General features: G+C 37.4%; 3 protein-coding genes across 3 annotated transcripts in view; 2 read left to right on the forward strand and 1 right to left on the reverse strand.

Annotated features, from left to right (window-relative positions):
• The first annotated feature begins 221 nt into the window (after window positions 1–221).
• Window positions 222–4,943, forward strand: aprt (adenine phosphoribosyltransferase). Its single transcript, XM_051901135.1, has 5 exons — window positions 222–375; window positions 515–618; window positions 2,123–2,256; window positions 2,332–2,410; window positions 2,480–4,943. Exons 1-5 carry the CDS (start codon window positions 299–301, stop codon window positions 2,617–2,619), a joined length of 534 nt encoding a protein of 177 aa, XP_051757095.1. The 5' UTR covers window positions 222–298; the 3' UTR covers window positions 2,620–4,943.
• Window positions 4,662–11,957, reverse strand: cdt1 (chromatin licensing and DNA replication factor 1). The gene is made up of 10 exons (XM_051901119.1): window positions 11,364–11,957; window positions 9,710–9,856; window positions 9,388–9,623; window positions 9,008–9,202; window positions 8,767–8,912; window positions 7,899–7,999; window positions 7,619–7,807; window positions 6,161–6,304; window positions 5,875–6,076; window positions 4,662–5,135 (listed from the first exon to the last, which is right to left on the reverse strand). The coding sequence occupies exons 1-10, from the start codon at window positions 11,859–11,861 to the stop codon at window positions 4,972–4,974; spliced, it is 2,022 nt and encodes a 673-aa protein (XP_051757079.1). The 5' UTR covers window positions 11,862–11,957; the 3' UTR covers window positions 4,662–4,971.
• Window positions 11,958–13,044: 1,087 nt separating this feature from the next.
• piezo1 (piezo-type mechanosensitive ion channel component 1) overlaps window positions 13,045–13,956 on the forward strand; it is a 101,472-nt gene continuing 100,560 nt past the window's right edge. Inside the window, exon 1 of the mRNA XM_051901052.1 lies at window positions 13,045–13,716. Within this exon, the coding sequence (XP_051757012.1) occupies window positions 13,653–13,716 (64 nt within the window). The 5' untranslated portion in view covers window positions 13,045–13,652. The remainder of the gene's footprint in view (window positions 13,717–13,956) is intronic.

Here is a 13,956-nt window from a genome sequence, read left to right on the forward strand (position 1 = left end):
CTTTCAATGAGAAATTTATAAAACATTTTATAAAAGTAAATAACAACTTAAATTCTCACAAAGACATCTGGGAGTTGGTTGGATAGATATTACACATAATTTTTTCTTTTGTTAGAAACGTGTTTTAGGGAAAGTGTAAACTGTATTATGTGATAACTGCTTTAATATATTTATTGCAACAGTCAGGTTTTTTTTTTTTTATGACGTAAAAGTCACGTGACGAGGAAGCGCGTGCTATTGGTTGACTCGAACACGTGGACTACTTCCATTCTCAGTCCAAATACTCGCAGCGCGTGCCATGGCAGACAAACTGGATTTTATCGCCCAGTGCGTAAGAACTTTCCCTGATTTCCCTACGAAAGGGATTCCATTCAAGTGGGTATTATTCATGAATCATTTTAATCTGAGCGAGCAGTTAATGCGTTGCGCAATATTAGGCAGAGCCTTCATGAGGGATGGAAGGGTTTGGCAATAACGTTTGTAGTTTCAGATAGTCTGTCCTGTTCGTCTGCAGGGATATTTTCCCGATCTTGAAGGATCCGAAGGCACTGGCTGCAGTGACAGATCTGTTTGAGGAGCACGTGAGGAACACTTTCCCTCAGGTGGATCTTATAGTCGGTAAGAGTGAAATCAGTTACTAGATATGCGTGTGGCACAACTAAGGGTCAAAGTTACACTCAAGATAAGAAAAAACGAGGATTCCTTTTGGATCAAATACGCATAACTGATTAAATAAAATGACATTCCTATAGGATTTTTTTTTTTTTTTTTACTGTTATTTGATTTTTAGTCTTATTAGTTAGTGTGAATTATATTAGAACTATTCACGGAATAACAGGACTAAATGTATACTTTATATACTATAACTTAAATAAAAATTGCATGCATTTTGCGGAAGAATATTGTTTTGGTTGTGCTTCGGCTCTGCATGACTGCGTGGATGAATATAACCCTTCACAATAGATAATACTTTACAATTAACTTTGTTAAGAGAGCTACATATGGCAATTTATCTGTTCAATAAAATATCTTACTTGCCTGTGGAGTTATAAAAAAACATCTCTGCGTTACTTTTACAACATTTCAAATCCCTTAGTTCTCGCCATCATCTCTGGAAAGATACTTTTTTTTTGCCGGCAGGCTCTCCTCTGTTCGGCGATTGTTTAAAACCGGTGATTCGGACCGGAGGTTGTTGGAGATTTAGCGGCTCCATGTCAACCTTTCTCGCTTGTTGTGATAACTAACCTATGCCACTTCCACACCAGACACGCGTCAAAGCAGCTGGAGCAACTTTTCTCTATTTAAGGACACGACAAGACACGAACGGGCGAGTGACACAATTTCCCGCGAAAACCGTCCCGACAGGTCTAAAATATAAACGCTTATAATAGGCTTACCATAGGGGAAGGAAAAAGGGATTTGTGATGTATTGACTCGTTATTTAAATTCTGTTCATTTTTAACCATAAAAAGTTAGATGGTGTAGGCCTACCTTTTAATTATGGAAGTTTGTTTCCGCCACTAAATAAAAATAAAATAAAATGTCGCAATTACCTTTTTTATTTTATCTCACTATTCTGACTTTTTTTTCTTCACAATTGCAAGATTTAAACTCCCAATTGCGTGATATAAAGTAAGAATTCTTTTTTCCTCACAATTCGACATTTGTGGCAGTTGTGAGTTTATAACTTGCAATTCTGACTTTATATCCCGCAATTCTGAATTTATCACGCGATTCTGAATTTATCACGCGATTCTGACTAAGTAGCAATAACTAGAAGAAAAAACACTCAGAATTGTGAGATAAAAAGTCACAATTACCTTTTTTTTTTAATTTCATGGCGGAAACAAGCTTCCATATTTAATGGAGGGCAGTTTTGAAAGACTAGCTGTAAATTCCTTATAATGCTCATACTGGAGCATTTTATCATAATGGTAATTTTTGTGAATTAACACTACTTTTTTGTTTTTAATGATCTGCTGGACAACATTATGAAAAATCCTGTTTTATTTCTTCCTAGTTTGCTAATAATGGTAATTCTAATTCTTTATAATTTTTTTTGACTATCAAGGTATTGCATGTAGAGGATTGTAACAGTGATGTTTTCTTCATTCTCTTCTAGGACTGGATGCTCGAGGATTTTTGTTTGGGCCGCTTCTGGCTCAGAGATTAGGAGTAGGATTTGCTCCAATTAGAAAAAAAGGGAAGCTTCCTGGCCCCACGTTATCAGTAGCTTATAGTCTCGAGTATGCACAGGTACCTCCAGTTACCCAGTATCACATCTAGTCCACTTGCAGTTATTCATTATGTAATTCAGCAGTGTTGTTTCAGGCCGAGGCAGAGATGCAAGAAGATGCGGTTTCTGCAGGACAGAAGATCCTGATCATTGATGATTTACTGGCTACTGGAGGTGAGCAAGAGATCTGAATGCAGCTTAATCTGCCAACAGCAACAGTGTAACTTCTTGTGTGTTCATCAGGAACTCTGTATGCGGCGTGTGAGCTGATCAAACAGCAGAAGGCCGAGGTGCTGGGCTGTCTGGTGGTGGTTGAACTCAAGTATCTCAATGGATCTGACAAGCTGAAGCCAACTTCTGTGTTCTCTCTAATACAGTACTGACGTTCTTGAGCTTTCATGCGGCGTGGTCTGTTTGGTCTTAGCCATCTCAGAGGAACTCATCATTCAAGTGATGGCTTACATTTCAGAAATATGAAGAATTGCAATCAATTTTATACCCTTTGGGGTTTTGAAGGTCTTAATTCCACTATGAGAATTAGCCAGGAACTGAAAAGAAACTGGCTGTGTCTAAAATTGCATACTTTGAGTAGGTACTACTTTTGAATTAGTGATGGGAGAAATGAAGATTTTCAAAACTTTGAATCAATTGAATCATTTGCTTCGCAAAATGATTCAGTGTTTCGAAGCTCTGGAAACGCCACACGCTGGTGACCTCTGCTGGTCAGAGCAGTGTAAATGCAGCAATAACTCAGTCAAGACATGCATAAAAACACCTTTAACAAACCAATTACAAATGTTTTATTGAAGGTGTCATCTATTAAATGCAGTTAACAAATAATCTAATATCACTGAAGCTTGGTTATCAGACCATTAAGAGATTTTTAACTACAACTCTTCCTTTTTATTATATAAAGGTGTCAATAAATGTCAACAAATGTATAAAACTGGTAAAAATCATATAGACACTGGTTCATGGGTTCACAGAGATCATTGACATTTATGACCTAACAAAGCCTTGTTTACTGAAATCATGTGACTTTGGCAGTTTGACGCACTCCGAATCACTGGTTCGAAACAAATGATTTGCAAAATGTCTCGAAGCAGCACGAAATGTGTTTTAAAAGCGCCCATCACTACTTTGTGTGTGCTTAAAAAAACAAACAAACAAAAAAAACAGTTCTATATGGTTTAAATTTGTGTGAATGTAATCCGAACGTAGACCTTACTCACAGCAGGAGCGCCATCTTTGATTTCTAACGGTAATGAAAGCGAGGCCGTGAAGGATACACATACATCTCTTCAGTGGGTTGTACTGTTCTATTTAATGTGTTTTAATGTGATTATTTTGCTGACGAAACACTGCAAATATATCTTTCCCAGAAATGTCAGTAGGCTAAACAAAAAACTCCAGACAGCTGTGGAAAATAACTGATCAAGAAGCTTAACGTTACTTACAAATTGTAGTCCGTTACTAATTCCAAATTACATGACTAGTTAGTAACGTAATCCATTACACATTTTAGGTAATATAATCGGACTATGTTTTGGTTACTTTTGACCTAACTTGTTTATCGCATTGAATAGGATAATCTTGTACCATATTGATACAAAAATAGTAAATACTAAGAAAAAGTAAATATATTCCAGTCTTTATCAACAACCTGAAGTGCAATAAATATTATATTACGACAGGGTTTCCTAAATGGGTGTGTGAGGGAATTGCAAGGGTTTTGTGAGTTTAATGAAGGCTATAAATTAAAATAATTTTAAGAATAATGTTTGAAAGAAAAAAGCATCCCAAATGCAGGGTTAAATTACTTAGTGACAATAAGACTGTATATAATGTGCTTTTTTTTTTTTTTTTTAAAGAAAGGAACATGTAGGCTAAAACACGAGAGTCAGGGAGAATCAATAAATTATGATTTACTGCCATTGTGTAAATAGTATAATACGTTTTATTTATATAGCACCTTGCTATATAAATGTAATCATGTCATATATGTAATCATTAAAAAAAAAAAAAAAAAAAAACTGTAGTCTGAGTATTTTTAAGTTTAATATAATCTAATTACAAGTACTTAATTTTTGGAATCTGATTTAAACAGTGCTGGGTAGTAACTGATTAGTATCACGGTTAGTCTATCCCACACAGCCTCATTTTCATACCGGTCATGGCGCTGCTCTGAATAAGGTCTATACATTTACCATGTTGTCATCGTCATGTGACCTACCAGCATCAGTTGTGTTGCTTCACTTCACTGCCATTCACAAATGCTGCAAGTCAGTCATTCCGGTACTTTTCACCTACTGTTTTTTTTTTTTTTTTTTTTGTCTACTACATAGATGCGATTTCAGACACAGCCAGTTACAGAAGTGTACAGACAGAGCTTCCTGTTTCTGCGAGTATGAAACAACAACATCGCTTGCATGAACTTGTTTATTGTAAACGATTCTATGCATGAATCTTGTAAATGATTTGTCCTTCATTCTACTGCATTTATACCAGTTACTTTTTACATGTCATTTACATTTATGAACAGCTATTGTGCCAAGATGTGAAGAACAAGGTCACAACCTCAAAAACAGAAATATCTCAGTTTAAAATGTAGTGACCACCAGACTTGTAAAATGCAAACTATGAACATACAAAACTAAAAATACGAGTCATCTAAAAGTTAAAATCCATAATAAAATATTGCACATGGTATTGTCTCAAGTCTTGTATGAATTTGCTCAAACACGCTCCTCTTCCTTCATCTTCTGGGTCAGGGTGTCCAGCACAATGTTCAGATCCATGGTCTTGTTCAGTTTTAGGTACAAGTCCTTCCTGATTGGATGTATCGTGAGCCACGCAGGTGTCAATTCAGCCAGTAGGCGAAGATGTTTCTCCATTTCATCTAAATAAGGGAAAAAAAAAAAAAAAAAAAAAAACACTTAAATCAGAGCATTTCTTTATTTCATATTAAGACATTAAGGCCTTAATTTGGATAAGCGAATTAAGACCCTTTTAAGACCCTTATGAGATCCCTTTAAGACACTTAAGACCCTTTTAAAACCCCTTTAAGACCTTTTATAAGGGTCTTACAAAGGTCTTAAAGGGATCTTATAAGGGTCTTAAAGGCGCTTTTGAAATCCCTCTAATCCCAAAGATGTTTCTCCATTTTATCTAAATGATGAAATGGAGAATAAGGGAAAAAAAAAAAAAAAAAGTTCCAACAGTAAAAATGTTCTGTGCACATCATTATTTGTTTAAATTCATGTTCCTCAATCTTGAATCAGAATAACTTCCCCTCTCTTGCGGCAAAATCTCTTTTACTCTGATGACGAGGGCGGGGCAACCTGTCACTCACATGAGATCCACCAATAGCAAACCACAATCCAATCAATTCCCCACAGTCAAAATCAAGCCCCGCCCTACATTTGTTCTTGTTCGAGAAGGCGTTTCACTCGGATATATGGCACAATAGGGAAGAAACGACAGTTTCATGCCGACTTCAATGTAAGGAGAACTGTGTGTGAAGTTACTGCCTATATAGAGGCTTTCAAATAAAAGTCATGAGGTGGTTTAAGGAGGAAGATCACTAAGTTTTGGAAAAAACAGATGTGGGAAACCCAACAGGAAACATCTGTACTAACCAGAACTGAGGGGAGACCGGTAGCTGGCAATCATGCGGTTGCAGGTGAGCTCCATGAGGAGGGCCGGCTTTTTCTCGGCTACGAACACGTTTCGCAGGATCCTGGCTAACTCCGGCAGCCGTGACATCATCGATAGGCGCTGCTCCTGCTGCGGGTTCCTCGTCATGGTGGCCTGCAACTTCTGAGCCTCTTTTGCACGAATCTGAAAAGGGGAAGAAACACTGATTAGGTTCTTGTAAAACACACAAAAATATGTTGTGCAATAAGTTAAGTCGAGTTGACTCACCCTCTCCAGCAGCGATTGAGAAACTCCTTTGAGGGCACTGGGTGTTTCTGTTGGCGTCGCAGTGGATTTCACTGAAGTCTCGGGCTCTTTAGCGCATGCCGTCTCTGCGGTTTTCAAGGCCATGTTAGCCAAGGCTTTCTCCATCTAGAACAACACGAGTCGTAAATGAGTCGGTGACGCAAAGCTCATTCATTTACAGCTCAACTTTTGTTTTTGAATACTCTATGTGCCAATGTGCATATCTATCCTAAATGATGTGAGATCAGAATGTGTGTAACCCAAAGCATTGTACGTTGAAAATACTGTCAAAAGTCTCCGGATGGCTATTTCTGGTAGATTTTTGAAGAGTGAAAAACTAAAACTCCTTTAATTTTCTCCATAGGCAAACAGATTTTTAATGATAACTTATAAACCTTTAAAGTCAGCGTCGAGGTTGTTAATCAATGGTATTTGCTTCTGTTAATCATGTTTAACAGCGGGTTTCATGGTGAAAATTACATTACCCACGATGCTGTACAGAGAATTCCAGAAAACTTGTATATATGCATATTTTGCAATAAACTACTTCTCCATCGTTTTTAATTCAATTATTCTGTTTGCAATGCTTCATGGGATTGTATTTCTTTCCCTCACTAAAGCCGTTAAGTTCACACCCTTGTACCTTTATATTTTTGTCCGATTTTCAAATACTTTCTTCGCTTCAAATCAAAGTTTGTAATGTTGTGATTCTCCTTGGAGCTGGTTGGTTTGGTTCATGGCTTATAATGCTTTAAAGACTTAAAGGGATTTTAAAATCCCTATGGGAGAAATGAATAGGAAAAATACTTCCGGAACCAACGCCACTGAAAAAGTGGGCAGGAATGCACTATTTGGTTCAGAACTACAAACGCAAATAAAAAGAACTACAAACATGTGCGAGACAGTTAAGTAGAAACGCCATAAAAGGGTGTTGATAATTTTACTTTTTAAATTTAAAAATAATATAAATATTTGAATGTTGTCTGTCATTTCATCTGCAACAACATAGTGAACTTTTGTAAAGATACAATAGTAAAACACATTTGGCCACTATTAAAAGCATCATTATGGAAAAACAATCAGAGTTCTCCACATAAAATGGCAAATCAGCATGCTGCTTGTTTTTTATTTTCTACTATTTTCTATTTACTATTTTTTCTCCAATACAGTAGGAAGAAAGTAGTGTAAATTTAATTTAATAAAATGTACGTGTATACATGAGAATGTTAACGGTGACAGGATGATTGACAGGCCAGGTTACAGTAACTATGCCTGCAACTTTAATATAAAAAAAAGTGAAGTTTTCTCAGAAGCGAACCCCTCTCCACCCACTCTTTCTTTTCCAAAGATAAATAGATATAAAAGACTTTAAAACTAGATAAACACTACATTTTTTCCTTGCCATGATCTGGGACATACTGATCCATATCGAGTGCTGACCTTTGGTGTCATGAGAGCACGAGCTCGGTCCAACACCTCCTGAGCGGAGGTCAGTTTCTCAGTTTGAGGAGGTTGAGGCAAATCACTCGGCTTGACGTTGGGAACCTCATCCACATTGAACCTCGGATGCCAGCGGGTCAGTTTGTCATCAGGGACGACAATGGGAGGGTTTAGGGAAGCCAGGAACAACTGTATCCAATAGAAGACAAGATTGTAATATACAAAAATCATAATATCTGAAACTCTTCTAGGTTTCTCAAATGCAAGTAAACTTGCTTACCTTGTGGTGTCCCTTCACGATTTCAACAAGGTTTTGGTGAAAAATCCGCCTTCTTTCTAAAAGGCGAGAAGCCGACAACACTGGATGAGTACCGTTGAATTCTGGGGAAAGAGACATGTTTTATTAAAATAAATCATGATTTATCCTCAGTTTTGCATTTTCCAATTCAAATGTCTAAAGATGATTAAATCAAGTTACTTTTACTGGAGGTACAAAACGACAAAAAAAGTCTTGATTTCAGAACTCTTTGACAGATGATAGCTCTTGTTTTAAGCATAAACTCAATTGTGTTTATTTTTTTCATTTTACATTTGCATCAAGTAAATGTATTTCAATTTAATGTTTAGATATTTGTATTGGACAACAGGACAAAAATACTGAGAAATATTCATTTGTGTCATATATGCAACATTTACTGCCATGACTTTATGACTTTAAGACTTTCTGCTCTGATTTAAGACCTTTTAAGGCCTTAATTTGTGTAAGAGTGAATTAAGACCCCTTTAAGACCCTCTAAGACCCGCAGAAACCCTATATTAATAATATAATAATAAAAAATTATAATTACTACTAAAAACAAAATAAGATACAACTGAATTATTTCACTGTAAAAATGCTTTAAGAAATATAATCTTATTTTTTCATTACAACTGTCAAATTACAGTACTAACATCTCTAGCTTAATTAATTTTAAAACACTAAACCAAACCTTCTTGATGGAAAGCTGCTGAAGGGCTCATCTTTTGACAAGCTCTTCTCACTACAAATGTGGAAAGATGGTCTGTGTGTGTCACGTTCCCTAACATGTTATTAGCGTCCCAAAACTCAAAGCAGATGCACAGATGGAGTCAATGTTAATGTTCCTCACCTTCTTCAATGACCGGCTCCACTGTGAGCTGATAGCTGGACCTCTTTGCCGTGGCGCTGAAAGAGGGAATGTTTTTCTCCTGGCGAAAAGTATAGGCAGAAGGAAACACAGCCTTTATCTGCCCCAGGTGGCCCTCTTCAAAACGCCTGCGAAGAAAGCAAAAATAGGATTAACCCTGTTAACCAGCAGCCCGACTGCCACATTTACAATTTTGCAGGTGGTTTCTCATCCAGCCTCTTACTTGTGCATCATATCTTGGACCCCTTGCTTGATCTTGGCGAAAGTGACGGTCTCCGAGCGGTTGAACAGCATCCCGACGATGGTCTCCGCACTGCGGAACATCTCGGCCAGAAGTTTGAATTGGTAGGGCAGGGTGAGACCAGGCGGGACATCCTGAGCGAGAGTGTGGTAACGCTGATAAGCTGGGAGCTTCTCTCTGAAACAAACAGATAGAACTTCAGCAACAAAACAAAGAAAGCTTTTGTTTATTAAAACATGAGGGTTAGTATATGATAATTTACATTTTTGGGTGAACTATCGCTTTAATCATGGGTGACAAATCAGCTGCGAATAGGTTGTGGCATTTGGTAAACAAGAGTCTCATCGGCCAGCAAACCTCACCTTTCCTCTGGTTCAGGCCCAGCCTGTGTCTCAGTCGCTTTAGCATCCTCCGCAACTCGCTCGGCCTTTCTTTGCTGAACCTTTGCCGAGATCTCGCGGGCAGCATCGAGCCTCGCTTTCAGCTCCGCTAGTGCCGACACAGGCGCGGGAGAGAGAGTCGTCACCGCTTCAGACTGTCCTTTCAGCTTCTGCAGCTTGGACTTCAGCGCCGCCACGTCCTCTCTAGAAAACGTTTTCTGAAAGAACAAAAGCAGCTTGATTAATGACGAGCTGAGAAACACCAGGAGGTTCCTGCACAGGTGTGAAGACCCCCAGGCGTTACCTTGCTCCTGCTTGTCCGCTTGAGCTTATCGTCTCCGCTCGTTTTGTTACCAGGGGAGCTGTTTGCATTATGATTTACGGTATTTTTTGACTCTTTGCTGGCAGTTTGTTGAGTCTGAGCGGTGCTGCTGGCCGAAGGCTCAGTGCTCTACATCAAAACAAGACAGGTTGGATTAGCAGTCATTAAACCAACACACAAATACATTCACAGAACAACAAACAAAGTTAGTCTACGTCACCTAATAAACACATTCAACACTAAGAACTGGGGGAAAAAACATGCCAATGCAAATTATCACTCAATTTTATCCCAAATGGGATTTAAAAAAAACCCCCAAAAAAAACCACATAGAATAATGACAAAAAAAATTGCAATTAGATAAAACAATCTATAAACTAAGACTATACTGAAAAACTGACATGTTGCGAAACTTGATTACTTATTCACAAAATGGCAGTAAATTATTCAGAATTATTTTCCATCTTTTAAGTTTGACTAACTTTCTCAAAAGTTTTGTGGAATCGCACACAGACAGACGACTATAATGACATGAAAACTGCAGCATAAACAAAAAATATTTAATCTTTTTAGTTAGTGTTTTTTTTTTAAAGTTATTTATTTCTTATAACTTAATTTTGATTTAATTATTAACTTTTCATGAATTTATGAACCTCCTGCAGAAACCCCGACGTAATGTTTAATGCACATGTTGATAAAAATTGAATCATCTCTCGTTTTTTAATCAATTTGGTACAAGATTACTTTTCAAATTAATATTTTATATAAGTTAGGTCAAAAGTAATCCAAAAGTAGTCAGATTACATTACCTAAAATGTGTAATGTTATAGATTACGTTACTAACAATTTTTAATCATGTGACATTTGTATTCAGTAACGGACTACAATTTTGTAAGTAATCTACCATCACCACTATTTATCATTTCAGTGCATTATTAAATCCAAGAGAAAACTTTAGCGTTTTACGGAATTTCACACACAGACCAACGAATATAATTACATGAAAAACTGAGGTCACGCAGCATAAACAAATAAAATTACATTTTTTAGTTGGTGTTTTATTTTGATTTTAATTTCAAAATATTTGCTACTTCGATTAACTGATTATTAACTTTTCAAAAAATTATGAACCCCCTGCAGAAACCCTGATGTAATGTTTAATGCACTTCATGTTAATTTTATTTAATTTTTTAAAATCAATTTGGTGCAAGATTACATTATTCAAATTAACAATCCAAAAGTAGTCAGATTATATTACCTAAAATGTGTAATGTAACGTTAATAGATTACGTTACTAACTACAATTCTTAAATGTATAATTCGTATTCGTTCATGGACTACAATTTGTTTCATTATATCGTTTCGGTGTATTATTTAATCAAAATAAATAAATTCCATTAGCTTTTTTTTTTTTTAAAACGAATGAAGAAGCGAAATATCTAGGGGGAAATGTTCAATTAAATATTAAAGCCGTTTAAAATTAAGCAACAGCTGTTTTTTAAGTTTCGAAAGTAGGGCCATATTTAAATGAACGTATGCGTCGTCTTCGGCAGTTGCGTCGCGTCTTACTGAGCGTCGCGTTTTTAAGATAGCATTTGAAACACACTGCTGCTCCGTTTTAAACGCAACATTGTACCTGCTCTTTATCGTCGTTTTTCAGAAGATCAAGCTTCTTCCTCGCGGTCTTCTGACCCGCGCGCTCCTCTGGTGAAGTTCTGCAGTTCTGGCTCGCGCTGACCCTCATGCGCTTCTTGGCGCTGCTGTGCTGTTCGGTTGTGGACGGGAACAACACCGAACACACATCGAACTCCACCGAGGTCCGTTTAGGAGTTCGGGGACTCGCCGTTAAGCCCGAATTACTCACATCACGCAAATCCGTCGCGGTCTCTACAGTTTCTGCTGACAGAGCCTCATCGATGACTTTGAGAAACTCCTGCTGAACATGTTTCTGCGGCTCTGGTGTGCTGGGATCGCGCGTCGTTTTACGCGAAGACCGTGTAGCTCTGGATGATGTTTTTGGTTTAGTGATCACCGCCGGTTCCACAACGTCCCCTGACACTTTTTGTCCCTTCGACCGTACAGATCGACCCTTCTTACTATGTGCAAAATAATCGGTAACCCGAGCTTGAGCCATTCTTCTGTACGAATGAGATCCCTGGCGTGCAGTAATTGTTATTATTCCACCGGAACTTCCTTTCAGTGTCTTCCCACACTAACTTTCGCGCGAAATCTGACCACGTGACTTATGTAGGCAGAGTTTGGCTTTTAGCCACGCCCCCGCAGCCACTGATCAAACAGATTCGCATAACTGACTGACAGTAAAAATGCTAATATGTTATATCCACATTAAATAATAAACACTTATACGTTTATAACGTTGATTTGGCTCCTTTTGTTATATTTTTTTTATATAAAATTATAATTTATTCTATATTTTATCACGTTTAGCATTCATTTTGGTGGTTTTTGGTCGGAATGAATGGGATCCTGTTCCCTCTATTGTGTTGTAAATTTGCAGTTCTTAAGATAAATCAATCATTTTAAACGAGAGACACTGTAAATCATTTAACAGCAAGTGTGACTGACAGTTCAACTTCTTGTGAACAGCTGCTAAAAGGTTTTATTGACAATAATATGCACGGTGAAACAGCAAAATAATATTCACACATATCGTCTTTACATGAAACAGCTATCAAAAGCCCATACGAAAGTAACTGAAAGAAGAATATTTAACAAAAATGTGCTAAACAATACGATTATTTAAAACTCTTTCCCCTCGTCTATTGAAAGTTTTCGCTTGTTATCCAAAGTCACCGCTAGATGGAGCCAACATAAAAGGGTTACAACAATGCCTGTCAGTAACGACACACATAGATACATCAATGAATGACAGACACCACAAGTAAACGAAGAAAATTATTAAACAATTTGTTTATTTACAAGAAATAACATCAACATATACCCCCCAGTTTCGCGGCACTGAACTGACAAGCGCGAAATAAATAACTGTCACATTTAAGGCACGTGCACGTTACACTACTGCACATGCTCAGAAACGTTACCACCACATCGTATTATTTTATTCACACTTGGTGTTATTTTTATGGTGTTATTCAGGCGTTTATAGAAGTATGTATGAAGTACGAACACAAGTTTAAGCATAAATAATACGGTTTATTCGAAATAACCTTCATTTCAGTAGTCACGACTGCTTGTCTAACGTTAGCCTGTATCATCACATTCATTTAAAGAGAGAAAAACGGACCTGGTAAACGTTAAGAAAATGCCTGAAATAACACAAAAGGTGTGTATAACTAGTTTTCCTCAGCTTTGGAAGTTGAAAAGCCGTAATTCTGTGGGTGACAGACACACTCGGGCAGCGCACGCGCCGGGTTTCTCAGCTGACGTTACTCGTTTGGCAGAAGTTATCTCGTCAGGGTGGGAGTTACTTCCAACTAACTGTTGGGACGCTCGGACTAAACACAGCAAACTCTCCTTATGAGTTTTTTTTGACACCGTATAACTAGTTTGTGGATATATTCCGGTGAAGTCGGAGCTGATTTGTGCCAGAACGGAAGAAAGACTGAAGAAAGTTTAACAAACGCCGAGACGGTGAATCACATTTTCCATGAAGATGTATGAATAATCGGCGCTTTTTGAGTTTTGTATCGAAATAGTCGTCTTTAGACATCATTCGTTTATTTTTTATGTTTAAGAACGCTTTACAGACAACGTTTGCTGTTAGTGATGTTTTGATAGTTTCGATGGTCTACAGTTTTAATCGATTAGAAGCTACATTTTAATGTCAATAAATTGGAATACAAAATCGAGAGAGTTTATTTTCGCCATGTAGTTTTTTTCCCCCCTACGCTTCTGGGAGATGTGGATTTGTGTCCTGGGAGGAATGTGAGTGGAAGTGTCGCTCATGGAGCTTCAGGTGGTGTGCGGATTGCTCTACTGCTGCCTGCTGCCCATCTTTTTACTGGCAGGTAAGAAGAAATCAACATGTGTGCAGTCAAACAAGCCTTGTTTTTATTAAACACCTAATAACATTTGCTTTCCAACAATTACTGTAAGCATTGAGCGTCAACAAACGAGATGGAAAGGTATAAATCTGTTTTAAAACTGATGCCAAGTTCTTAAAAATGCGTGTACGTGTTGGTTGCATATATTTAAAACGTTTATACAATTGTAAACAAACAAACAAACAACATGATTTAATGGCTCTA

This window comes from Ctenopharyngodon idella, chromosome 7 (genome assembly GCF_019924925.1).
Source record: "Ctenopharyngodon idella isolate HZGC_01 chromosome 7, HZGC01, whole genome shotgun sequence".
Classification (NCBI taxonomy): domain Eukaryota; kingdom Metazoa; phylum Chordata; class Actinopteri; order Cypriniformes; family Xenocyprididae; genus Ctenopharyngodon; species Ctenopharyngodon idella.

Bases quoted from the DNA above. Each gene is read 5' to 3' on its own strand.
- cdt1 (XM_051901119.1), bottom strand. From the start codon at position 11,861: ATGGCTCAAGCTCGGGTTACCGATTATTTTGCACATAGTAAGAAGGGT. The intron at 9,624-9,709 runs GTAACGCCTGGG...TTGTTCTTTCAG, and splicing joins AGCGGACAAGCAGGAGCAAG to AAAACGTTTTCTAGAGAGGA. The intron at 5,136-5,874 runs GTTAGTACAGAT...TCCCTTATTTAG, and splicing joins CCGGTCTCCCCTCAGTTCTG to ATGAAATGGAGAAACATCTT.
- aprt (XM_051901135.1), top strand. From the start codon at position 299: ATGGCAGACAAACTGGATTTTATCGCCCAGTGCGTAAGAACTTTCCCT. The intron at 376-514 runs GTGGGTATTATT...GTTCGTCTGCAG, and splicing joins ACGAAAGGGATTCCATTCAA to GGATATTTTCCCGATCTTGA. The intron at 2,257-2,331 runs GTACCTCCAGTT...GTGTTGTTTCAG, and splicing joins ATAGTCTCGAGTATGCACAG to GCCGAGGCAGAGATGCAAGA.